A 26,523-nucleotide genomic window follows, 5' to 3' on the forward strand; every position below is an offset into this window, starting at 1 on the left:
GATGGTATATCTCAGTTTGTGAGACAGAATGATAAGCATTTTGCTATTCTTATTTTTAATAATCACATATGGTTTTCAATTTAGAATTTCTACTGATGTTTCTTTAGATTAGTAAATTGGGAAGTCTTCTTGAGTCCAAAGAAGACCAGTGCAACAAACTCATTGAAGAAAATGATGAGTATCAAAAACATTTAGGAAACCTGATAAATAAGGTACAGTCTTTTTTTAAAAAAAATAAAATCCTTAATCTCTTATAAATTATGCCATATATTATGTTGACTTCTTTAATGTTATGACATGGAACACATTATCCCCAGGAAGTTACTTAGCAGGTAGATTTTTTAAAAGTCTGTTATTCCACGAACATAAAACATTTCATAGATAGCCATGGAGTCATTCACAATCTAACTTCAGACAATTAATACTAGTAATTATAATAATAATAATAATAATAATAATAATAGCTAACATTTATACAGCGCTTACTGGGTGATGCCAGGCACTGTGCTAAGCACTATCAAATTATTATCTCATTTGATCCTTATAACAACCCTGGGAGGTAAGTGCTATTATTTTACAAATAAGGAAACTAATGCAAAGAGAGGTTAAGTGACTTACCCAGATTCACACAGCTAGTAAGTGTCTGAAGTCAGATTTGAACAGGTCTTTCTGACTCCTGACCCGGCACTCTATTTACTGCACCATGTAGCTGCCTTACAGCAGCTCCTAAGTTTTAGTAAGGAACATCTAAATCATCTACAATATATCTTTATGGGACCTGAATTTTTGCAACCAGGAGAGCAGCCTTGAGCAGAGATAACCGAGTCAAGTGAGACAGAAGAAGGGTTAGAATTAAAGTGAGTTAGAAGAGAACTGTAAAAATGAATCACTACCAAGACTGTCAAGTCTCACCAAGGCCAAGTGTTTTGTGGGCCCTTCCGGACAGGACACACCTGTATGGCAACGGGCCAAATCCTTACCATTTCTCCTTCTTAGGATGAGTCTCAGGGTCTCGGGTTTTAGCTTGTATTGAAGATAGGGACCTTACCTCCTGGTTCTCATGTTTGGTCATCTGGGTCATATACGTCCCCTAAGAAACATCCTCATCTGGTGCTCTGAGTCCAGAATGGCACAGACCATCAATACCTCTTTCCTAGCCATCAGGTTTGGTAAAAGCCAGAATGCACGGAGTGGAATAGTGAGAGGCAAAAGATGGATTGGATTTCAAGAGGAGGAATTAAGGTGGAAGGCCACAGGGCTTATCAACTGGGTTATCAAGAAGTATGTTGTTATAATCATCTTCTTTATCCCAAAGGATTGTTTGGGGTCATGCTTACATGTGAAAGGTTACATCTGGGATTCCTGGAGGGTCCAAGACAGTCAGTAAATTGTTTGTGGGCTGCTTTGGCCTTTCAGAGAGTGAGCTGAAGGTTTCCTTGACTATCCTTGACTAAGGGGCCCTTAGGAGGCTGGACCTTCTTCAGCTGAAGGGTGAAAGTCAGGAAGAACCAAGATGAGAAAGTATAATTTGCACTGAAGAAATATTTGTTGTAGATGGTATTGTTTAACAGAACTCAGTGGTATGAAGTAAAGTGATTCTGACTTTAGGAAGTGCTGCTAAAGGCTGTGATTAGTCCATTCTGCCTGACCTTCTGATTAAGGGTGGTAATTAAAGATGTGGACTTTGACCTCTTCCACAATGAATATATACAGTGTTCCAAAAATGGGAAATTAATTGGCTGAAATAAGGTATGTGAACAGGCTTAGCTATATAGAGGCTTGAGAAATGATGGCCTCCATGATATTGAACATTCCAGAGCCGGCTACTAAATTACTTATTTTCTTAAGGTGATCCACAGTATCCAGGAGAGTGTCATGATCTTGTGATGAAGAGACAAATTCATGATATAAGTAAGAGAGATCATAGTCTATTCATTGGGACTTCTAAAGGACCACAGACTTCCCAAAAGGATCCCTGACTTAGTCACAGGCCTCTAACATAATCACATATTGGCTGTCAAATTCAGGGCCACTAGAAGTTTCAGGTAACAGCATATAGTGTCTTTAAGAATCTTATGTGACCTTATACTCAGAGTTCTCCTGGAAGGGCTCAGAGATCAGAGAGAGACACAGGTAAAGCAAGTCTTTTCCAGTTAGTGCTCCCTTCAAAGGGGAGGGTGAAGACATCGTGAGTGGAGGATAGCTGAGCCCCACATATAGGATTCCTTTTGTTGGTAGATCCAAATGAGGAAAGATCTTTAACTATGGTTGAGTGTTCTCATAATTCTTAGAACACACAAGGTAGGCTATATTCCGAGAACACAGCTTTCTCCAACAGAATACTGGCCTGCTAACTTGCCACCTGGAAATTCAGGTGATGCAGGTGAATGCAGAGAGTGTAGGGCATGAATGGTAAGAAAGGTAGACCCAGCAGACCTCACATTGGTTTAGCTCACAGGCTGTATACAAACTCTAGAGTTGAAAGGGATGAGAAAATTAAGGTCTGGAAAGGTAGAGTAGTGTTCCCATCGGTCCACAAGTAGCAGGTAGCAGAGCTGGGGGCCAAACATTGGTTCTCTGTCTCCAAATCCAGTGTTCTTTATCACTGTAACTACGCATGTTCTGGGTTTTGGTGACATTTCTGCTTCCATAAAGTGTTTGACCCCTACTAGGTTTCAAATGTGGGTTGATGGGTAGGAGTTCTCCCAGATTGGGTGGTTTTGTTCTGCTGGAGTTCTGGAGCACCAGGGAGAGGGTAGAGAGAGGGCTGAAATAATTGTAAGAAGATGGCTCATACTAACACATGAGAGGTGTCCAGCCTCACGTTCTTCTCCAGAGCCATCAGGGTCCAGTGGCCAGATATAGATCAGGACAACTGGAGATGGCCCAGGATGCAGCAGGAGACCTTGGACATTTTAAGCTAAGGTCTTTGTGAGTTCTCACTTTGCATGAGGCAATGCTCATTCAGTGACTAGGCCTATTTAAGAAGTGAGTCAAGAGATAGTCCCTTTAATAAAAAAAATTAAAAAAAAACAATTTCAGGGTACCACATCATAACTATCAGATTGGCTAACGTGACAAAACAGGAAAATGATAAATATTGGAGAAGATATGAAAAATTGGAACACCAATGCATTGCTGGTGGAGTTGTGAACTGATCCAACCATTCTGGAGAGCAATTTGGAACTATGCCCAAAGGGCTATAAAACTCTTTGATCCAGCAATACCATTACTAGGTCTGTATCCCAAAGAAATCATAAAAAAGGTAAAAAGATCCACATGTACAAAAATATCTACAGCAGCTCTTTTTGTGGTGGCAAAGAAATGGAAATTGAGGGGATGTCCATCAGTTGGGGAATGGCTAAACAAGTTGTGGTATATGATTGTGATGGAATACTATTGTGCTATAAGAAATGATGAGCAGGCAGATTTCAGAAAAATCTGGAAAGACTTACATGAACTAATGCTGAATGAAGTGAGCAGAACCAGGAGAACATCATACACAGTAACAGCAACATTGTGCGATGACCGACTTTGTTAGACTTAGCTCTTCTCTTGGCATGGCATAGGCACTTAATAAATGTTTATTGGATAGGATTGTTATCTATGGAAGAGAATGAGAAAAAGATTATTTGTGTGTGTAACCAAGTATACCTTCTGGAGGCTTTTACATATAAAAAACCTGTGCATATGTTTATGTCACTGCAAGAACATGACCCTAGGAGAAATGGTTTCTCATTTTTAACTATATGGTTCCTGAAAGAATAACTATAAAGATGTAACCCAGCCCAGGAAACAAAATGTGGTCACCTACTCTCCCACTACATATGTGTGAATATAGAGATATAGATATATGTGCATATATGGATACTTGCCAAATAAAACATTTAAAAGAAAAAAAATAAAAATAAAAAATAAAATAAAAAAATTTTAAAAAGAATCATATGAGAGGTGTCCAACTCAATCAGAAGCTGCCAAAACTAGTTGGGGTAGGTCAGAGCTGGAATAGAAAGGAATTTGAGCTCCACCAATAATTCCTCAGCTTCCATAGACCTTTAGAAATGGCACTATTTCTTTAGCAAGTCCATAAAGAAGTTTGTCAAGTTGGAAAAGTACAAGATGAATCAGTGGTATTATCCCATAAACACCAGGGATTGGTCTTTTGGGCTTGTTGGGATCTACTCAAATAAAGGTTTGACCTGAGGATCTAGGTCTGCTTCCTGACACCTGACAATGTGCTGCAAAAGTTTCATCTCCTCCCAGTCATACTGGTCGTCTTCTATATTTGCAAAGAGATGATAGTGCTAGAGATGAGCTAAATTGGTTTAGATGAACTGAACGAGCTGGTCAAGATCTCAAGAGTATTTAAGTATGTCATCTCAACAGATGACTTTGCCTCCTGACCAAAAATGGAAAATAAAATAGGATCGATGGTCTGAACTGAGGTATGTGGACAGGCCCTAGCAGGAAACATCTTTAAGGAACAGACAGGTTCTGAACTATGGAGTTCATGAAACACGAGAAGACTGTGGGAGTGTTACACAGGCCAGAGGGCATCATAGTATACTGAAATTACGTTGGGTTTTTAACTGTTTTCTACCTGTACCCCTGACTTATGTGAATCAAATAGTAGATCATCAAAGTTCAGGTTTTGTGAAGACTTGGTATATCTCATAAGTGAACAGTAAACATGGCTCAGAAGGAAATACCCAGTCTCATACTCTTGATGGTGATTAGTGCCCTGTAATCATGCTAGACTCTTAGTCCCCCGTTTTTTTTTTGTTTGTTTGTTTTTAATAAACAGGACCAGGGTTCCCTCAGGGGACAAGGATGGCCAGATGAACCCCCACCACAAGTTAGTATTGAGAAATTCCTGAAGGGCTTGGTTCTTTTCTGGTTAGGGAGTAGTGCAGGCATTTGGTGGGAATCTAGGCACCCCAAACTTGCTTGATCACATAGTTTTGCTGCCACCACTGGAGAGGCAGGGAATTGGCCTCCAAGGAAGAACTGAGACCATCTTAGAAGTCCTAGTATTTACCAGGGACACCTAGACAGTCTGCAAGAGGGGCCTGGCTGCAAGTGACACCAGATTGAAGTAGTACTGGGTGCATTATGAAGATGAGAAGGCTAGCTCCTGGAGGTTTAATGCAATCCTAGAGACATGGAATGCCAACTTACCAACACTAAACCCTAGGACAACCAAGGATAGAGGGGAGTAGATCATGTCCAATGTGAATTGTTCACGGTGTGGTCTGATCAGATCTGGCAAAAAAAAAATTTACGTTGCATGTGTCACATCTCCTGTCTGTCAAGGATTCCCATCAGTGTTTCGAGACAGCTTGGAGAGCAACAGGATTCACTCTCCCTACAAGGGTAATGTCCAGTGAAGTTTCAGGAAACTCCAGAGAAAACAAGCACTTGAACCCAGTGGCCTAGGAGTTTCAAGGGAGCTGCTAATCACTGAAAGATTAGTCCATCCTCCATTCAGCTGCCAGTGAGTTTTCCCAAAGCATGGGTCTGACCATGTCATTCCCATACTCTCATAAACTCCAGTGGCTCCCTATTACCTTAGGACCAAATTCAAAATCCTGTTCAGCAAAGTCCTTTATAACCTACCATCATAACTCCCTCATTCCAAACCCAACCCTCCCTCACTTCCCAGCCCCCCCACCCCACCTCCACCCTCCAGCCACACACAGTTCTTGTTTCAGTCTTCTTATACCTGATGAAGAATTTCCCTTCCTAAAGCAAATTTGCACCTTCTCAGCAATTTATGGTCTTGGAAAACTGCCTGTGGCAATTCTTTCTTTTCACACAGAACCTTAGAATTGGAAGAGGCCACAGAGACCATTAATTCCATCCCATTCTTGAAGAAGACATGCCTGACAAGTGGACCTCCAGCCTTTGTTTGAGTGCCCCCATCGAGGGGTAACTAGCTGCTCTTGAGTACAGTCCGTTCCGAAGTTCTTCTCAATGCCATCTAAATTTATCTCTCTGCGATTTCCACCCATTGCTCCTAGTCTGAATGCTGGAGCAAAGCCAAACAAGTCTAACAGCTCTCCTTCGTAGTGTCCTTCTCCCCAGTGGCCCACCAAACCTTTTCATAGTTTTATAGATTTAGGACTGGAGGGGCTTCCAAAGCTTCGAGTCCCTCATTTAGTACATGAGAAAACTGAGTCTAGGGTGGTTAAGCCACTTGCCCAAAGTCCCATGTATAGCAGAGCCAGGACTTGGTGCTAGGCCTTCTGGCCCCAAACCTCGTGTTCTTTTTCATACCACCATGCATTCGAATTGATGCTCTTTGTGTCTTCAGAATTTATTTCTGAGTGCTTCCCAATCCTCCTCCACTGACTTCCTCTATAGAACTGTAGGCCACGGGAGCCTCCCTATCTTGTCTTCAAACTTATTGAAATCTGCTCTCCTAAAACCTGTGGTTCATACGAGACTGTGCTCAGCTTTCCTTTCCCACTCTTTCACAAATTCTAAGATAAAGTGGTCACTGGGTGACTCCCCAGAATTTCCATCTTTCCACTCCAGCATTCAAGTCCTCCTTTTTAGTGAGAATCATATCCATAACAGACATCACCTTTATTGGTTACTTCAACTTCTGAATGATGAAATTATCATTATGGAAAGCCAGGAATTTATATTCTGTTCTGCTCGGGACAGAGAGCCCCATCATTGCTTGGATCACTGAAGTACCCCATCATGCCTCTGAACCAAGCTTTTAGTCCATTTCCCAAGCTCTTCATAGATTTCTGTTTCCTATCCAGGTGGTCTGTTGTGAATTCCAAAGACAATATTGCTTCTATTTCTTTCTCCATTGATACTCACCCAGATGCTTGCCATCTTCCCCCTTCTGGTTCCTGGATTCTAGAACACAAGTACACCTTTTTAATATATAATTCTAGAGGAGGGCATAGTGAAGTAATAACATAATAGACTTGGAGTCAGTGAGACTTAGGTTCAAATCCCACCACTGACATGATCTGCATGGACATGGGCAAGTTAACTTCTTTAAGCCTTATACATATCTCTATGACTTACGTGTGTACATGCATCTATACATATACACATATACATACATGTCCACACATATATACACAACTATACATGTCTTTATCTGATCAGCTTGTTTGAGGCCAGTATTGACCAAGTATCTAAGACAAGCTGACCTAGTCCACCCATCAGTTTGGAGAGGTTTGCCAAAAGTTTGCTAGCATTCCTCCAGGAATTCTCCAAAAAGGGGTCTGTCCTGGGGAGATATAATACATACATATACACACACATATAAATGTATATACATCCTTTCATCATTATCTATCCATATTCTGCCCTACCTTTTACCCATTCTGTTCCGTTTAAATAAGCTATACTCTTACAGTGCCATATTCCAGTCATGGGTCTTATCTCTCCAAATCTTAGCAATACCTATGAAGTCAAGTGTGCCTTTAAGATATCTGATTCACCTTGCTTGTTATTTTATACTCTATGAAATTTCATATAGATATCTGAAACTGAGTTTTATTACTGCCTCCGTTCTTAAATTTTATCTCTAGTGGACTTCCGGTATAATACTATCCTTCTTCCACTGTTGCTTTTCCGTAGTATCTTTGGGCCATCACCAATCATCTTGACATGTCTTGCTACTGGACTCTGATGACTCTGGAGGAGAGAACAGAACAAGCCTTATGAATTTGCACAGCTGTGCCTCACTTAAATCCAATTCATTTGCAAGTCAAGACATCACCCTCCAGATGTCATTGGTCCTCTTTGAAAACAAAGGAGAGGGGCAGCTAGGTGGCACGTGGATAGTGCACTGGCCCTGGAGTCAGGAGGACCCGAGTTCAAAACTGGCCTCAGGCCTTGACACTTACTAGCTGTGTGATCCTGGGCAAGTCAGTTAACCCCATTACCTAGCAAAAAAAACAAACAAACAAAAAAAAGGAGGAACAACAACAATCTGTGGTATCTACCTTGGTTGACATATATAGCCAGTTTTCTTCCTCTTCCTCCCTTTTCAGTTTAAATTTTTTTTTAAACAAAATTGGCAAGACTTCAGGAAAATACATTCTAACAACCTTTGGTAGGTATGCTCTGTCCTTGCCAGAAGGCTGTCATCCCAAATCTTATTTTCAGACATTGTTTTCTCAACTAGTCATTCACTTCTGAATGGCTGGAGATGACCTTCGATACACAGACATTCTGAATCAGCTTTGCCCAATTTATTCTACCTACATGAGTTCATTCCAGAGTGGATTGACCAAGTCTTCCACAAACTGAACAAAAAATGCCAGGCCAGTATTGACTAAGTACCTAAGACAAGCTGGCCCTGTACACTTCCACCGAAGGTGTCTGTTTCACCAGTTCTACCATTTTGGAGTTTTGTCGAAAGTTTGCTAGTATTCCTCCAGGAACTCTTCACAAAGGGGTCTGTCTTAGGGAGATTACTGGTAATCTCCTGTGAGCTGGCTTATCATAAAACTCTTTTGTAACTGGTTTGGAGAAATTCCCCGGGTTGAAGCCTTCCTAGTCATTCAAGAAATCCTGAGAGGTCTTGATCCCACTCTACAAACTTGTTTGGAGGATCAATGGATCATGGATCATGGATCCATCAAGCAAAGGGAAGTCATAGCTCTGTGAGAGGCCTCCTGAACTTAGATGCAGAGGAGTCAGGTCTTCATGGTCGAGAGAGTTTGCAGTAGTAGAGAAAGTAGTCCAAAGACCACCAGGTTCAATTACTGGCTCTACCGGGGATAATAATAGCACCTACCCCCCACGGTTGTTGTGAGGACCAAATAAGATAATATTTGTAAGGTACAGTGCTTGACATATATAGGTGCTATATAAATGTTAGCTATCATTATTATTATTACCACTGTGACCATGGCTAACTCATTTAGGTTCTCTGGGCTCCAGTTTTTTCTTTATTTCTAAGGGGGATGGGAGGTGGGGATGACTTATCATCTCTGATTGTAATCTCTGAATTACCATCTAGCTTTCATCTTTTGTAAGTTGGTGGGGCATACCATCTGAACCTTCAGGGTACAGTCTTCTCTGTTATATATATATGAACTGCCTCTGCATGGTTGCATTTTAACTGTGTAAGGAAAAGCCAAGACTAGTAGCACTCAAGGTAAAGAGTCTTCTAAGGTTCAACATTCAGGGTGGTACAATGAGGCCCATTTTTAAAATATTAGTTTTTATGTAAGTACAATATTTTTAATGCCCGAAAATTTCACTCTCCCTGACACATCACTATTAATTTGGTAATAGGTCAAGTTGCATTTGTCATAGTGAAGGCTCAAAGCTTTTGTTAGAGAGTAACACATAGGGAATACATTTACAAAACCATCCGGGGGTGAGTTGTGCCATTTCTAAACTTTCCCTTGTCCCATATCTGCACATTTTTGGCCTACAAAGACAAAAGAGTGTCCATGAGCTTTATCATATCTCCAACAAAGTTACCTAACAATCTGTCAGAGTCTTGCCATAAGACATCTAGAGCATCGCCTCTTAAACTGTGGGTCATGACTCCATATGGGGTGGAAAAAGTATAAGAAGACCTGATCTAGAGGGCAGGAGTTAATCTGGCTACACATCAGAAACCAGCAAAGAATAGCTGAAGCTTCTTGGTGAACTATATCCAGCTGAGTCATATTTTGCTATCAGCTGGGAAAATGTGAAGGGGTGAAGCCACATTTACTCTTATGCACTATTTGTGGGAAGAGAGAATGTTGACCGAATGGAGGGAAAATGAGGGCCTACTTCACTTTCTTTGAGTTCTGTTTAATAGGTCATCTGGTAAAGTAGACGGCTGTAGCACTTGAGTCTATGGGGATCCCTAGGATGCTGATTTGATTCTGGTTTCAAAGAGGTACAAACTTTTTTGGGGACAGATGACATTAAGGGATAACCAGTATTAGAACCCAGAGTCAGGATCCAGAAAGATCTCAATAGGCTAGAATGAGCTCAAATTTAATAAGGGTAGATATAAAATCTTACTCTTGGGTTCAAGGAATCAGCTGTATGGGATAAAGATGCTGTGACTAAAAACCAATCCTCTTGAAAATCATCTGGGAATCAGAGTAGATTGGAAGCTCAATATAAATCAATAGCACAATATATTCCGATACTCAAATGGACTATTTGGGAGTTCCCTTCAATGATACAGATGACAACCCATCCATGCCTGCCCATCCAATGCAATATTGCAGGAAAAAAGGGGAATGCATTCTTAGGCTGCCTTAAGGGAGGCCAGGTGATCATCCCACAGTACTTCCAGAGCACTATGTTTAGTTCTGGGCACCATATTTTAGAAACAACATTGAAAAGTTAGAACACGTCCTGGGGGAGGATAACCAGGGTGGAGAGTGGGATGGAGACAATTTCATGAGGACTGATTAGAAGAACTAAGGATGTTTTAGCATGGAGAAGACAAGGGGTGTCATGATGGCTGTTTTTAAGTACCTCAGGGCCTTTGCATCTGTGAGATTCTATGATTTGAAGTCTGGGCATGGAAGAGAGATTAGATTCATTCTCCTTGGATCTAAAGGACATAATCTTTCCCACCCTCCTCCCCTAAACCTTCCTCTCTTCCTAATTTCTCTGTTTCTGTTGAAGATACCACCATCCTTCCAATTCCCTTAGGTTTGCAACCTTGGATTATCCTGGACTCTTCCTTCTTCTTTACCCTTCACAATCAATTACAAATTCTATCTCCACAGTATATTTCATATCTGTGCCCTTCCCTCTACTCACATAACTACCACCATAATTCAGGTCCTCATCACTTCTCTTCCAGATTCTTGCAATAATCTCTTTCTAATTGGTCTCCTTTCTAAGTGTTTCCCCTCTCCATTAGTGGAGGTTTCATAAATACTAGAAGAATGGGATTCTTCAGGAGACAAACTCATAGAGCTGTGAATCCTTTAAGATATTAGTATGAGTGGCCACTATGCAGGCATACCATGCAAAAAAAAAATCCTGCAAATAATTTACCTCATAGCTTGATAATTCATCTTGGTAGTGGTCCATCTAGTTCTATCATACTTCATTATGATTATGACCAAGCTATTTGTTTTTTAATTTGTCTCATTCTATCTCCCATCTCCCATGCTTTTGCATGAAGGCTTTTTCCCAGGCCTAGAATGCATTTCCTCCTCACCTCTCCCTCATAAAATCTTTACCTTTCTTCAGAGTCCAGCTTAAGGGCCCCTTCTTACAGACAGCCTGCCTTGACCCTCCATTACTGGTTCCCTCCCTCCCAAAGAAAATTATTTTGTATATTTTAAAATTTAATTTTCTACTTACATGTTATTTATCCCAATAGAATGTAAACTCCCTGAGGGCAGAGACAGTTTGGGTTTTTTTGTCTTTGCCTCTCCAGCATCTGTCCTGTGGCAGGCACTTAATAACTGTCAGTTGAATGACTGGGTGAACAAGGAATCTGCAGAAAAGAGACAGATTTCAGAGCTGTCTCAAAAATGGACTGGGCTCCCTGGAAAGGGAATGGAGTGCCTATCACTGGAGGCCTTCAGAGACTGGGTTGCCATTTGTCAGAGATAGAGAAGGTTTCTGTCAAAGGATGGGTTGGACTAGGTGATGACCTCTGAAGTTTTTTACCCGCTAAGAGTCTGTGATTCTGTGACCAATGCGCTGGATCTGAGGAGGCAGACAATGAGTGTAAGCAAATGCCAGAGTCCATATCTTATAACTATGAGTGTGATATAGAGAAAAAAATAATGGGAGGGAGAGTGAGGAGGAGGTACATGTTCAAACCACATCCACACAGCCTTAAACCACTTTGTTAAACACTTTTTCTAGAAATGGTTATTAGGATCCAGCAGGAAATACATTAATTTATTTTTTTAACCATCAACAAACATAGTCAACTAAGATAAGTAAAATCTTACAAAATATCCTTAGCATTCAATAAACTATAATAACCAAATTAACAATTATCAGACAACAAATGTGTTTGTTTTAGGTCTCTTTCTACTACCTTTGGCTTGGTTTTTTTAAATATTAAACTTTATTTTATTAAAGGTAACATCATATGAGATCATAGAATGTGCTGACCAAAGGCTTGAGATGTCTCACTTCCAGATTGCACAGTAAGTTGACAAAACAAATTTATTTATGCTTTGCAATTTTAAGTAGTCACTGATACCTTTAGATCATTCGGTTACCAATGAGTTAGTTTTCTTAGACTCTTTAAAAGAGGAAATGCACCATTTTTTAGAATAGGACCCTGGTCTACTTAAGGTTCAGAAGAGACCATACAGGTGTAGGAAGATTAGATGGAAAGTTTCACAAAAGTCAGTGCTTTTGTTCTTGACAGATGGGACAGTAATGGCAGGAAATGAGGAACAGCCAGTGGCTTTGCTTTGACCTTTTATTCTTATCCCTAGATTCATCTGTATATGGTTTTTTGGGTGGAGTCTGGGTTTGGGGGGTGCAGACTGGCAATAAGGGACTTACTGTCTAACCCTAAGTCAGGTTGTCTAATTTAGTGCCATTTGAAAAAGATTGAAAGAATAAACAGTTTTAGACTGGAGTATTCTGCTAGCTTTTGCTGGTTGCCTGGCTGGATTATGGTTACTCATTATCTTAAACCATGCATTTAACGAGTTGTAGTTGTCTCCTAGTGGGGAGAGGCTTATTAGCTACTTCAGCCTTAGAAGATGACAGCAGAAAGTAAGAGGCAGCCCTAAAGAGACTGAATAGCTGAAGCCCAACAGAGTAACAGACAACAGCAGAGTAGCATAGGTGGATGTCCAACAGAGACAATACAAATGGGATTACTTTATGCATGCGCTGGTTTCATGGCTGTGATATGATTGCACTGCAAGAAACAATGAATAGGAGGAATTCAAAGAAACATGAGATGACTTGTAAGAATTGATGCAGCAATATTAGATAGACCCAGGAGAACAATATATGCAATGATGTAAATGAAAATAACACTAAAAGGAAGCTGAACTAATTATAATGACCACTTTGGTTCCAGAAAACAGAAAATGAAACACATCATCCCCTTTTTGGTAGAGAGATGGAAGACTATGGGTACAGAATATTACATAGACTGCTAGATACAACCATTGCATTGGTTGGTTTTCTTTTGTTACCAGGGAAGGTTCATTTTGGAGGGGATGGAAAGAAGGTTGTGTACCCAGAAATGACTGTGGTATAAAATCAAAAGGCATCAATAAAAGTTTGTTGAGTTTTTTTTTAAACTGATCCTACCAAGGGTTCCAGGGTGTAGAATGTGGATCTTCCAGGGTACTAAGTAGACCCATAAAAAAACTAAATAGCAGCATATCCAGAAAGCACTGATTCAAGGAAGACTGAACTGGCTTTGTAGGTAATGAAAATGTCAATACAGAGTTCATAAAGTTGCCTTTGACATGACCTGATTTTACCTGGGTACAATGGTTAGGGGCCAGACTATACAACATGATCTGCCCCAATCCCTCCATTTCATAGGCATATGTCAGGGCATGACAAGCTGAGTACCAGGGCCCCAAGACTTTTGGCATAGGCCTGCCTGAAAGAAAAGGGCAGGGCTCAAAAAGTATTGTCAGGGACCTAGTATGAAGCTAGTTTGTGCCATAGCAACATCACTGTCCAGCCCTCCACGTATGCTGGGCCATAGGTCCTCCAACAGCTCATAATACAGCCCACTGTCTTGGGAAACACACAGCATAGTGAGGTGCGTACAGACAGGCAATGACAATTGGATCACCACCTTGACTCCCTAGGCCTTCACTTTGCTGTAGACTTTTCCCCCAGTGTTCTTGCTCTCCTCTCTGTTAACAGAGTAGTATAAGGTCTAGTTTCAGAACCCCAGTCCAGAAGTCTTGCCTTACTTATCTTTTATAAACTGATCATAGACAGCAGCTTCAAGGGGAAGAGAGACTGAGGCCTTTGTCAGGATTATCGGCCACAACTGCTGCCTTCCTGCCCCACAGGTCAACTGCCCTGCTCTGATGACTTCCACTCTTAAGACCTCTCTTCTCTCCCACCCCTCCAGCCCACTGGCTGCCAGAGGACCCCATCTTACAGTGTACCCCTGGTGGGGAGCAGCCAGGGCCTAGAAAGTTCTCTCTCACCTTGTTTTTCATACTGAGTAGGTGATGAGTAGAAGCCTTTTCCTGAATCACTTGTTCTCTAAATGTAAAGGACTTCATGATCTGCCTTAGTTGTTCTGTGGGTGGGGGGCATTCTCTGCCTTTTCTTTGATCAGGCATCTTTTTCGTCTCAGCTTCTGGGTGCTGATGTACTAGTTTCAATGCCCTCCCACAAGTTGTCCCCTATGCCCAACTTGTATATACAGAGTAAAGTAAGCAGAACCAAGAGAACAATTTACACAGTGACCACAACATTTCTCTTTATATCGTGTCAAGGAATGTCATGAGTGAGGAACATTTTCCCTTTCAGCATTATAAGACCATAGCTTTACAGATGGTGTCTTGGATGTTTCTGAAGATTTCCTTCTATGGGCCAGGTTCAATCACAGTCACAGCAGGGATTGTTTTCCCTGAACCACTGCAGCCTGACCACTACACTGGAGAAGGCCACACCCCACTCCATCTACTAGGTCAGTGAAATGGTTTCCAGCCACACCAACAGTCCTTTATCTGTGAGATCACATACTGCTAAGTTGTAGGAAGTGTAATTTCCTGAGCCCCGCCCCCCAAATCAATCAAAGTTTATGCCAAAATAGTTATCAGCCAATCACCAAGCATTTGTTAAGCACCTATTACGTCCCAGGCAGTGTGCTAGTACTCAGAATGCAAAGACTATGAAATAGTCCCTGCCCTCAGGGAGTTTATGTTCTTTCAAGGGGACACATACATACACAAGATAATTAAATGAGATCTAGAGATAGCCCCTTTTTAACCAGTCTTAGGCTTTCTCTTCCTTTTAAGGGTGCCTTTCTATAAACTGGAGACCAGAACATATAGTTAATGATATTTCATTAGAAGTACATACCAGAGGGAACCATAATCTCTGACCAACTTCTAGCCAAATGGGTTCTTTAAAACTCTCTTGCTACCTCAAATGATTCAGTACATTCTTTTTTTTTTAGTCTATTTTAGTGGTTTCGTATTTATATCAGTTATTTTTAAAGATCAAAATATAGCAGAATTCCTCTCACATAGGGCATGTGCACAAAAATATTATATAAAATAGAATGCAAAAGTACATGAGAGGTTGTTGATGTTGTTGTTCAGTCATTCAGTCATATCCGATTCCTCATGACCCCATGGACCATAGCACCCCAAGCCCTTCTATCCTCCACTATCTCTTAACGTCTGCCCAAGTTCATGTTCAACTTTTCCATTTATCCACCTCACCCTTTGCCATCCGCTTTTCCTTTTGCCTTCAATATTTTCCAACATCAGGGTCTCTTCCAATGAGTCCTGTCTTCTCATTATGTGACCAGAGTATTTAAGCTTCAGCTTCAGTATTTGACCTTCCAGTGAATAGTCTGAATTAATTCTGAATTAATTTCTTTAAGTATTGACTGATTTTATTTCCTTGCTGTCCAAGGGACTCTCAAAACTTTTCTCCAGAACCACAATTCAAAAGTATCAATTTAGCAGCATTCAGCTTTCCTTTTAGTCCAGCTCGCACAGCCATACATTGCTACTGGAAAAATCATAGCTTTGACTATATAGACCTTCATCAGCAAGGTGATGTGTCAGCTTTTTAAGTATGCTGTCCAAATTTGGCATAGCTTTCCTTCCAGGGAGCAAGCATCTTTTAATTTCATGGCTGTAGTCATTGTCTGCAGTGATCTTTGAGCTCAAGAACATAAAATCTAACACTGCTTCCATTTCTTTTCCCTCTGTTTGCCAGGAAGTGATGCCAAAATTGCCAAGATCATAGATTTGGGTTTGTTTTTTTTTAATGCAGAGCTTCAAGCCAGCTTTTATACTGTCTCCTCTTTCAGCCTCATCAAGAGGCTTCTTAGTTCTTCTTCACTTTGCACTGCCAGAATGGCATCATCTGCACATCTGAGATTGTTGATATTTCTCCCAGCAGCCTTAATTCCAGCTTTTGATTCATCCACCCTGGCATTTCACATGACCTACTCTGTATATAAGTTAAATAAATAAGGTAATACCATATAGCCTTGTATTCCTTTTCTAGTTTTAAACCAATAAATTGTTCCATGTTCATTTCTAACTGTTGCTTCTTGATCTGCATACAACATCTTCTGGAGACAAGTAAGATGATCTGATATTTCCATCTTTTCCAGGACTTGCCACATTTTGTTGTGATCCACATAGTCAAAGGCTTTAGTGTATGTAGTCAATGAAGCAGAAGTAGATATTTATCTTGAATTACCTTGCTTTCTCCATAATCCAGACAATTTGGTCTCTGGTTCCTCTGCCTCTTCCAAAACCAGCCTGCTCTTCTAGTAATTCTTGGTTCACATATTGCTGAAGCCTAGCTTGCAGAATCTTAAGCATAACCTTGCTGTTGTGTAAAATGGGTGCAATTGTTTGGTAATTTGAATATTCCTTGGCATTGTCCTTCTTTAGGATTGAAATATAAACTGATCTTTTGCAATCCAGTGGCCACTGTTGAGTTTTCCAAATTTGTTGGAGGTGCAGCACTTTAACAGCATCATCTTTTAGGATTTTAAATAGCTCAGTTGGAATTACATCACTTCCACTAGCCTTATTGTTATCAATGCTTCCTAAGGCCCACTTGACTTTATTCTCTAAGATGTCTGGCTATAGATCAGTAACCACATCATAGTGGTTCTTTCTTGTATAGTTTTGTGTATTCTTGCCACCTCTTCTTAATAATCTCTTCTGCTTCTGGTGAGCCCCTACCATTTTTGTCCTTTAGCCATTTTTGCATGATATTAATCTTAATTTTCATTAAGAGATCACTTGTCTTTCCCATTCTGTTGCTTTCTTCTATTTCTTTGCTTTGCTCATTTAAGAAAAACTTCTTATCTTTCCTTGTTATTCTCTAGAATTCTGCATTCAGTTTGGTATATCTTTCCCATTTTCCTTTACCTTTTGCTTTCCTTCTTTTCTTAGCTATTTGTAAAGCCTTATCAGATAGCCATTTTACTTTCTTGATATTCTTTTTCTTTAGGATGTTTTTTGTTGCTGCCACCTGTACAATATTGTGAAACTCTGTCCATAGTTCTTCAGGCATTTTATCTACCCCTATGAGAGGTACAAAATTTAAAAGATCTATATGTATATATGTATGTATACATAAATATAAACAAAGGTTTATATGAATATGTATTTATATTGTATTCATATGTATCTCTTTTATGAGAGGAAGTGTCATATAAAAACGCATTCTCTATTTCTCTAACAAAACACTATATGGAAATACAATTTCACTTAACAGAAGTTGGTTTTTTTTTTTAGTTTAGAAAAGAGGAATAGACAGTTGGAAGATTTAATTAAGAAGCCTAAAGTGCAAACCTTAAATTTAAGGTAAGCTTTCCATTTCTGTCAAATAAAAAAGGTAACCTTAACAATGGGAGATTGCAGAGCTTATCAGTTAAATCTTTGTCTACTGAAAATAGATTAATAACAACATATTTTGTGATAAGGTTTTGACATAAAAAGTTAAATCTCATTTTTTAGGTACCTAGAGTTCCATAGATTTAGAGATATTAGACATCAAGTAATCCAGCCTCTTATTTTACATTTGAAGAAACTGAGGCCAGGAAGGGGTAAATAACTTGCCCTAAGTCAAGTGACTATTAAGTGATAGAGCTGGGACTTGAACCCAGGACCTCTGCTTCCAAATCCAGTGCTCTTTTCACTGTACCAAGATATAACAGTTCTTGTTTTTCTCAGCTGATTCTTCCTATTTGTTCCTGTAAAGCTCAAAGGGGAAGAATTAGGAGAAAACCTAGCCCTCTACATTGGCATTGTTTATATAATCAAAGACCCCTGAAGTTGAATGGGACCTCATATTGGTTGTGTTCAAAAATGTACTTATAGGGATCCTATTTGTACTCCCCCAAATATGTGTCAACTAGGATTTTTTTGAACTTTTTTTTAACATAAGTTATAAAAGATAACTTTCTAGGTCAAGTTGTACAATCTTTTGCTCTAGAAATTTTAAAAAGTGGAACAGACTTTCACATCTGGGCTGGTTTGCAGAGATTTAATCCTACCTAAAATATGAAAGAGTACTAGAGGTCAGCGTGGTTCAACAGAAAAAGCACTGATTTGAGGTGAGAAGACCCAGGTTCAAATCACAATTCTGTCACTACCTATGTGACTTTGGACAAGTTACTTATCATGACCCGTTTCCTGATTTATAAAAGATGGGGTTGGATTAGATGACATCTAAAGTTTAAAGTCTAAATCTATGGTTCTAAGACCTTCTAAGGTACCTTACAATTCTAGAAATCTAACATATTTATGTTAGAGACCTTGTGATGAACATAAACTTTATATTTTTTTATATTTTCATTTGATGTTATGGTTATAGTTTGATGTCATAGTATAGTGATAAAACTCTAACATGGAGTCATTTAAGCTAAATGGTTGTAATGCCTATAGAAGCATAGGGGCAAAATAGGCAGTTTGTTCTTTTCTACTGTTAACTCTGATTTAGGAAGATAAGGCTTGCAGCTTTTTGATTAACTTGACCTATTGCAGGGGCCTTGAGTCATTCTCCTTTGACTGCCTTAGATAGTCTTCCTACCAGTTTGTGGTCTCAAAGAAACTGCTGGAGGCAGCGAGGTGGCGCGGTAGATGGAGCATCGGGCCTGGAGTCAGAAGGACCTGAGTTCAAATTTGGCCTCACTTGACACTTACTGGCTGTGTGACCCTGGGCAAGTCACTTAACCCCAACTGCCTTACAAAAGAAAAAAAAAAAAAGAAACTCCTCTCTCTAAGCCTGGCATCAATAAGGGACCCTGAGAATTTTTCTACCATATCTGGATCTAATTAGAATCCTACATTTGGTACCAATTACCTGTTTTCAACCAAGCCTATTCTTAGAGTATATGATCTTGCCTCCTAAACCCCAGCTTTAAGCATGTTTCTTCCATGACATGTCTCCCACCCCTTCACACTGGATTAAGTTTTTTGCTTCTGTGGGGATGATCTGTCTATTTATATTTCCATGTAAATATTGTGTGTGTTCTTTGTTTGCCTGTTTACTGAACCATGTAATAATAAAGCTCATCACTGTATCATTTCCCTGAGTACCAGTTTTTAGGGAAATTTTTCAGACTCAGGTATTTGCTTTAATCTAAGCCATGGGACCAAATCAGACCCCTTTGATATTGTTTTGTTTTGTTTTTTTGTTTGTTTGTTTGGTTTTTTTAGGCAATTGGGGTTAAGTGATTTGCCCAAGGTCACACAGCTAGTAAGTGTCAAGTGTTAGGTCTCCTGACTTCAGGGGATGCTCTATCCACTGTGCCACCTAGCTGCCCCCCCTGTGATATTCTGGCAAAGCCTATGGGCCTCTTCTCAGAATAATGTTTTTAAATGCATAAAATACATAGGATTACAAAGAAAACCAATCATGTTGAAATAGTTTTTTTTACAAGGTTGTCAGATCTTAGGTTAAAAACCCCTGCATTTAGAGCTACTTGCCCAGTAGAACACTCTTCACCCAGCAGCCAGAAGGGACAAGTCAATGGAGATGCCTCCAGAGAATGTGACCTTTGGCAGTAGAGAAGAGAGTTAACTGGATTCAGTTAACTGAATTCCTGAACTGGAGCATTCATTTCCAGGGTTTCAGGTTAAGTTTGGAAAGACTGACCTAACAGTCAGGAATCCAGCTGTGAGGAACAAAAGGCCTTGGGAATCCAGCTGAGTGATCTCTCCAGTAAATATGCTGTTCCCAAGGGGGATAAAAGAAAGGACATCAGGGCCCTGTAGTGCCAGAGGCAAGTTGCCTTAACAACATATATTTCCCACCATCAGTGTATTCTTTAAGTGTGTGCCCACCCCTCCTACCAGTTGAAGTAGACTGTACCTCAAGTTTATAGGGGGAATGTTTTGTTACTGTTGTTCTTATGATACCATCTTAGTAAATGCCTTTGTTTTTAGCTAATTATGTCTACTGACTAACTTTTAAAAGGAAACAGACGGGGGGGGGGGGGGGGGGGGGCTTATGAACTATAGTTTTAGAAGTACAGACCCACTGAGTACCCTTAAACCTTGAGGTAGCAGCCACCTTCAACCTTCGAGTATGAGTTTAGGGAGTAATTCATGAAGAGGACACTAAAATAAGGCCGAGACAGTGTACTAGCTCCCCTCCCCCAACAAAAAGCACAAAAACCCAGAGAATACCTAATTTCCTTAGAAAACAGTAATATGTGATCAAGATTTCTGACTATACTAGGTTCATGAGTTGTAATATTTCTATAACACTACCTCTGTGACCTGATCCTAAAAGCCTCATCATAAATGGGACATAGATATTAAATGTGGGTAGCAGATTATAGGAGAATGCTTTAGATTTTTAGCTTTTACTCATTTCCTAAGAAAAATCTGCAGAAAGGTCTAAACTTGTGGAGATATCTAATTCAGTATTGCTACTTCACTTCAGTGATACTAGCCCACACATTATTCAGGGAAACTTTTTATCTTAGTCTTTTAAAGTTGTGTTTTTATCATAGGTTTTATCTTGGTCTTTTAAAGTTGTGTTTTTATCATAGATTGTTGAATGTTTCCCTGAAAGTGAGAAAAAGAGTTTAACAAATGAATCAGTTCAATTCAACATCATTTATTAAGGACCTACTAGTACAAGGCATTGTGATGGCAAAAATTTCCATTATATTCATTGTTGCAAACCCTTTGTGATCTGCCTTTCTATCTCTTACAGAACAAAAGGTTTAGAAAAACAGCCAAAGTCCATGACTGCAGTAAGTCAACATGTTATTATTAATAATATTAATTATTATACCTGACAATACTTTAGTAATTTATTCAATATATTAAATAAAGTGAATTGACATGCATATAGCACTGAGATTTACAAAGCAGTCTACGTACATCATTTTATCATTTTAAAGACTTCTATTAAATGTCCATATAATGTGACAATGCCCATGACTAAATCTGAGCTCTCATACTTAAGAAAGTCTGTATTTCAGTAAGTCAGCTCCGTTTTTTCCAAATCCCTATCTGCATTATCCCCTCCCACTCTATCCTCTGGACCAGATTTCTTCCAGTGACAGGCAGCTTCAGTAGTCACTCACTAAAACTTCTCTACACCAAAGCAACAGAAAGAATGTTGAGCTTTAGACAGCAGGTCACTGTTGCATTTCCTAGGGTTTTTTATAGAACCCATAGCTGGTTCTGCTCCAACTCTATTACAGACCACTCACCAGATAGAGATAGGCACCTAAAAAATACAGGAGGGTATAGATTGTATAAATCATGCCACTCAAGTCCTGTGCTAGGCAGAGTTTGCAACAGAACTTCTGGGTCTGCAGCAGTCTTTCCAAACTTAACCTGAAACCCTGGAAATGAATGCTCCAGGACTGCCCTCTAAGACTTTAAGTTGCATAGAATGTGTTGCATTAGTACAGGAAGTTTCTTTACCCAGAAGTTCCCTATCCCAATGAAATCAGAGGACCAATCACTATCCTATCCTGTCCTTTCCTATATTAAACCACTTGTGGGAAACCAGTTTTTAGCTCAATGCAGGACACAAGAGAACCCTTAAGGAAATCACTTTGCAACACTAAAATTGCACAAATCCCAGATAAACTTTTCCCCCCATGAGTAAATTCGTAGAGAGCTCTTCTTTAGGGTCTGACATGAATTTGCCTTTGAGAAGCCCAGGGAATTTATCTTAATAATACGTTATTATCTGGCATCTTGAATTTTTATCATAAAACATTTTGATACTTGATATTACTCTCTTATTAATATTTATAACACAATTTTGTCATGAAGGAGCTTTGTATCAAGCTTCATGTCTTCCAGCTTTGGCACATGATTTAGTGGTTAGAAAACAGTAACTATTCAGCATCCCATGAAAAAAAATGATCTTTCAAGTCTCCAGTTGAAATTGTAGGAAATATAAAGTTTGACTAGAGATGTACAAGTTATATTCTGATGAGAGCCTTACTCCCTATGAAAAATAGCATCTTCATCACTGTAAGATTAATTTTTTCAGTCTCATATAAATGATTAAACTAAGTGGTGTTTTAGTACTGAATGAGGTTTCTCTTACAAGGAGGGAGTAAGACCCAAGAATCATAAGCAGGCTTATTTAGACAATCTAGGTGCTCAGACTCAGGGCCATAGGAAATGATTAGCTTCACCTTCTTCATCACCTCTGCCCACTCCTAACTATACTAGCTCATATTTATATTGTTTGAAAAGGGCTTTCCATATATCATCTTTTTTTAAAAAAAAAATTTTAATTTTTAGGCAATCGGGGGTAAGTGACTTGCCTAGGGTCACACAGCTAGTAAGTGTCAAGTGTTTGGTCTGAGGTCGGATTTGAACTCAGGTCCTCCTGACTTCAGGGCCAATGCTTTATCCACTGCGCCACCTACCTGCCCCTTCCATATATCATCTTACTTGAGTCTCAAAACAACCCTCTGAGATAGATACTACAGCTATGATTCTCCCCAGTTTTACAGATAAGGAAACTGAGGTTGAGAGCTTACATTAATTGCCAGTGGTTAAACCAGTGTTAAGTGTTAGAGGATGAGAACTGAACCAGGTCTTCCTGACTCCTAGTCCTCCTCACATTATGTGTATCTGTTCAGAAAAAACATCCTTGCCCTAGATCTGACTCAGAAAGGAATGCTGAATCTCCAGAACTTCTAAAAGCTAGCCTATTGGACCTATGAAGGAAGATGCTATTCACCTCCAGAGAAAGAACTGATAAACAGAAGTACACATAATATGCTTTTACATATATTTATAAATCTGTGTCAAATGGTGGTCTTCTGTAGTGTGGGGTGGAAAGAAGCGAGACAGTTCAGAACTTAAAATGTAACAAAAGAAATTTAATTTTTAAAAGAGGCTTTCTTATCCAATGATATAGCCAACTCTTGATTATTTGGGAATTATCAATCTAGTTTATTCATATGGCTGACTTTTTCTCCTCCCTCGTCTTTCTCACCCTTTATTCATATCACTTTCAACAAAGAACAAATAGAGAAAAGAAATCTCACATCATTTAATTTCACTCCTGGTTAGCCGCTGTTAAAAGAAGAGATTGAAACTAAGTCCATTTGAAACACAGTATGTCAGAGATGTAAACAGTTCTAATTACTCATTGTCATTAATAATTTTTAAAAACTTAATTATTACTGTTAGTGGAATTGTGAACTAGTCCAGAAATTCTAGAAAGCAATTTGGAACTATGCTCCAAAAGCTATTAAACTATGTATACCCTTTGACCCAGCCACTACTAGGTTTATATCCCAAAGAACCAATAAAAATAAAAAGGGAGGAAATGGACCTATATGTACAAAAATATTTATAATAGCTCTTTTTGTGGTAGCAAAGAATTGGAAAGCTAGGGGATACCCATGAATTTGAGGTATGGCAGAACAAGTTATGATATATATGAATGTGATGGAATACTATTATGCTGCAAGAGATGATGAAGAGAATAGTTTTAAGGAAACCTGGGAAGACTTGTGTGAACTAATGCAAACTGAAGTGAGCAGAACCAGGAGGATGTTATATAGTAATAACATTGTAAAGCTACACAGCTTTGAAAGAGTTAGGAAATCTAATGAACACAATTCCAGAGGACTCATGATGAAACATGCTGCCTACTTCCTGATAGAGAGGTGATGGACTTAAGGGTGCAGTTTGAGATATAACCCCACTGGACAGGGCCAATGTAGGAATTTGTTTTCCTTCACTATAACATGTCTGTAACAGGGACCTTATTATTTTCTAATTGAGGTAGAAGGAGTAGAGGGAAGAAAGTAGGAGGGAGTGAATGTAGACCTTTGTGAACGTAAAATAAAACTTAACTAAGAAAAAAAAAACCCTAGCTTTATAGCTTTCTAATTTCAATCCTACCACATTTAATTTGTTGATACTTATATACTTCAGCACTTTAAGGATCCATGCTTTCATCATAGCCCCTGGGTAGAAGAGCATTAAGAAGACCCAAGGTCAAGTCCTGCCTCAGACACTTACTAGCTGTGTGACCTTGGGCAAGTCACTTAACATCTCTTAGCCCCAGTGTCCTCATTTAAGGTCCCTTCCATCTCTAAATCTGTTATCTTCTACTGATCCCTCTTGGACTTAATAGATGATCTTTGAGAGCTATTGCTATTGAATGAGTAGCTATCTTGAGGATGCTGAGCACCCCAATGGTAGCAGGACTGCTCCTCAAACATAATAGACAACATATCAGCAGGCCTTTATTGTACTCTGCTAAGCACACAACTCCTAAAGACACAGGTTCACTTCCACAACATGAGCCATCATAGGAGAATTTCAGTAGAAGTGACTGATAGTCATGCTGTACCTATAAATGTAATCTGTAAGAAATTACATCAATTACACAATTTATACTTTAAAAAAATTTTAAAATAATTTTCATTGTTTTATATAGTCACGCCTCATATCCTGGAATTTCTTGGGTGTAAGCAGGCTGGCTATAAAATATGTCAGCCTATAGTATTTGTGGTCTGAATTCCTTAAATAATTAAGAAATATTATAAATTTAGTCAGGAAGTATAATGATCTTGGTATTATACAAATCTAACATATCTTTTATATTCTTTAAAAATGTATGCTACTAAGAGTTAGCCAATTCATATTTAGCTGTGTTTTCAAACAGAAGCTTATAGTGCTGTTTAAATAAATATATTACGTCTCTGCAGTGACCTGTAACACTCTTTTGCTGGAAATAAAAATAAAAGCAGAAAATAAGGTCCCCATTACCCTTGAGGAGTTTACAGTTCAATTAAAGACACAATACATAATACGCAAAGGAACTAGAGATATCCAAAAGTTATCTCTTCACAAGCGTGATGTTAGTTTTGTGTTTTATGTATAAGAATGAGAGAAATGAAGTAAAATATATGAACATTTCTAGATTTAGTATAAGGCTAAATCATTTCCATTTGGAAGTTAAGAGACTAGGTAGGCAATCCATTATAGTTTCACTGGGCCTCAGTTTCCTCACCCATACAGTGAGTATTTTGGACTAGATAACCTCTAAGGCATTGTCCATCTACAAAGCCTATTGTCTAAGACGCAGAAATAAGTACATGTTGTAATTTCAGATATGAGGAAAATGAGGCCCAACTACTTAAAGACAGGGCCAAGACAAGAATTACCCCCTCCTGACTTCTAATCTTGTGCCCTTTCCAGTACAACATACTGCCTCCTACAGTAGAAATTTCCTCATTATTGAATTTTGATGGAACATCAAATACTATCAACACCCAATTTCGTTGAGGTTAATGATTCTGTTGATGAGTTGCCCAGGGTTCCCTCTTTTATTCCTTTTCCATCTTCATGCCAATCATCTGGCCATTTTCCTGCTCTTTGATGTTCCCACTAACTGGTAATTAGGGTCATGAAACTCAAAGCAATTTTGGTTCTTGTTGGCAGGTACTGATAGAAAAGGAGTGTGAAAAAAACCTTAACATAAAGTTTTTATATTACAAGAGACATCATCCAGCCATGCTCTCATTGTGCCCATTTCCATGCATAATAAATTAGTGAGCTGTTCAGTGTCCTGCCTTTGATAGTTAAAAAAATAGAAATTGAGAAATACTGACTTTTTTCCTTTTCCTTCATAGGTTTACAACATCTTAGAAGCAAAAAGAAAAGACTTAAATTCACCAAAAGTGAAGACTAAATATTGCCAGTCATACAGCCATCCTGTGAACAGATTGGTTCCATAGTGAAGTGTCCAAATAATATATGTAATATTGATATATTAAAGTTAATGTAAGACAAAGCAGGGAGAAAATTGTTCAAGTTTTTCCATTTTATTTCAGTGGGAATTTATGGATAGTCTCTGAAAACAGACTTAGTCCATCTAGCATGAGCTTTTATGTATTGGTTCTTTTTCATCTCGATTTGTACTGTGTCCACTTCAGTCACTTTGAATACCGCTATGACAGTCATTGATAGGCCTCTAATAGTAAAGATGAGGTGGGGGAAGAGTTTGAAAAATCACTCCCACTTTTTTTTCTATTGCCTTCTTCTCTCAATACCATCTCCACCCCAAAATAAGTACTATATCTGAAATTCTGTGAGATTGAAAAATGTCCAGTTGGGGAGCAAAAAAAAAAAAAAACCAAACAAACAAACCATGTTAACCTCTAAGAGTTAACACACAGGGACACAAGGTTACATTTAAGGGATTTGTCCAGGATGGTATGTGGAAGCATGTATTTTCTACACTGACAATGCCAGCTGAGTCTAGTCAGCACGCCCAATAGGCATGCTCCATAGTGGTATGACAATGAACTATGAAATGGCCTCCTAATGTTAGAAGACATGCACTAGAATGGACATAGACCCACACTGAGTAGAGTTTGGGAAATAGCACTTT

General features: G+C 39.1%; 1 protein-coding gene across 6 annotated transcripts in view; it reads left to right on the top strand.

The window, feature by feature from the left end:
* Positions 1–26,147, top strand: part of CAGE1 (cancer antigen 1) — an 84,588-nt gene extending 58,441 nt beyond the window's left edge. For 3 of the 6 annotated variants that reach the window (XM_027844162.1, XM_027844388.1, XM_027844317.1), the window contains 4 exons: positions 12,049–12,116; positions 17,412–17,480; positions 20,845–20,884; positions 25,763–26,143. In XM_027844162.1, coding sequence (XP_027699963.1) covers positions 12,049–12,116; positions 17,412–17,480; positions 20,845–20,884; positions 25,763–25,867 — 282 coding nt within the window. In that variant the 3' untranslated portion in view covers positions 25,868–26,143. Of the gene's footprint in view, positions 1–12,048; positions 12,117–17,411; positions 17,481–20,844; positions 20,885–25,762 lie in introns of all 6 variants that reach the window. The other 3 variants (XM_027844565.1, XM_027844246.1, XM_027844465.1) reach the window with 3 other exon arrangements.
* The last annotated feature ends 376 nt before the right edge of the window (positions 26,148–26,523 follow it).

The sequence above is a fragment of the Vombatus ursinus genome, unplaced genomic scaffold (assembly GCF_900497805.2).
Source record: "Vombatus ursinus unplaced genomic scaffold, bare-nosed wombat genome assembly UNPS02000577.1, whole genome shotgun sequence".
Taxonomy (NCBI): Eukaryota; Metazoa; Chordata; class Mammalia; order Diprotodontia; family Vombatidae; genus Vombatus; species Vombatus ursinus.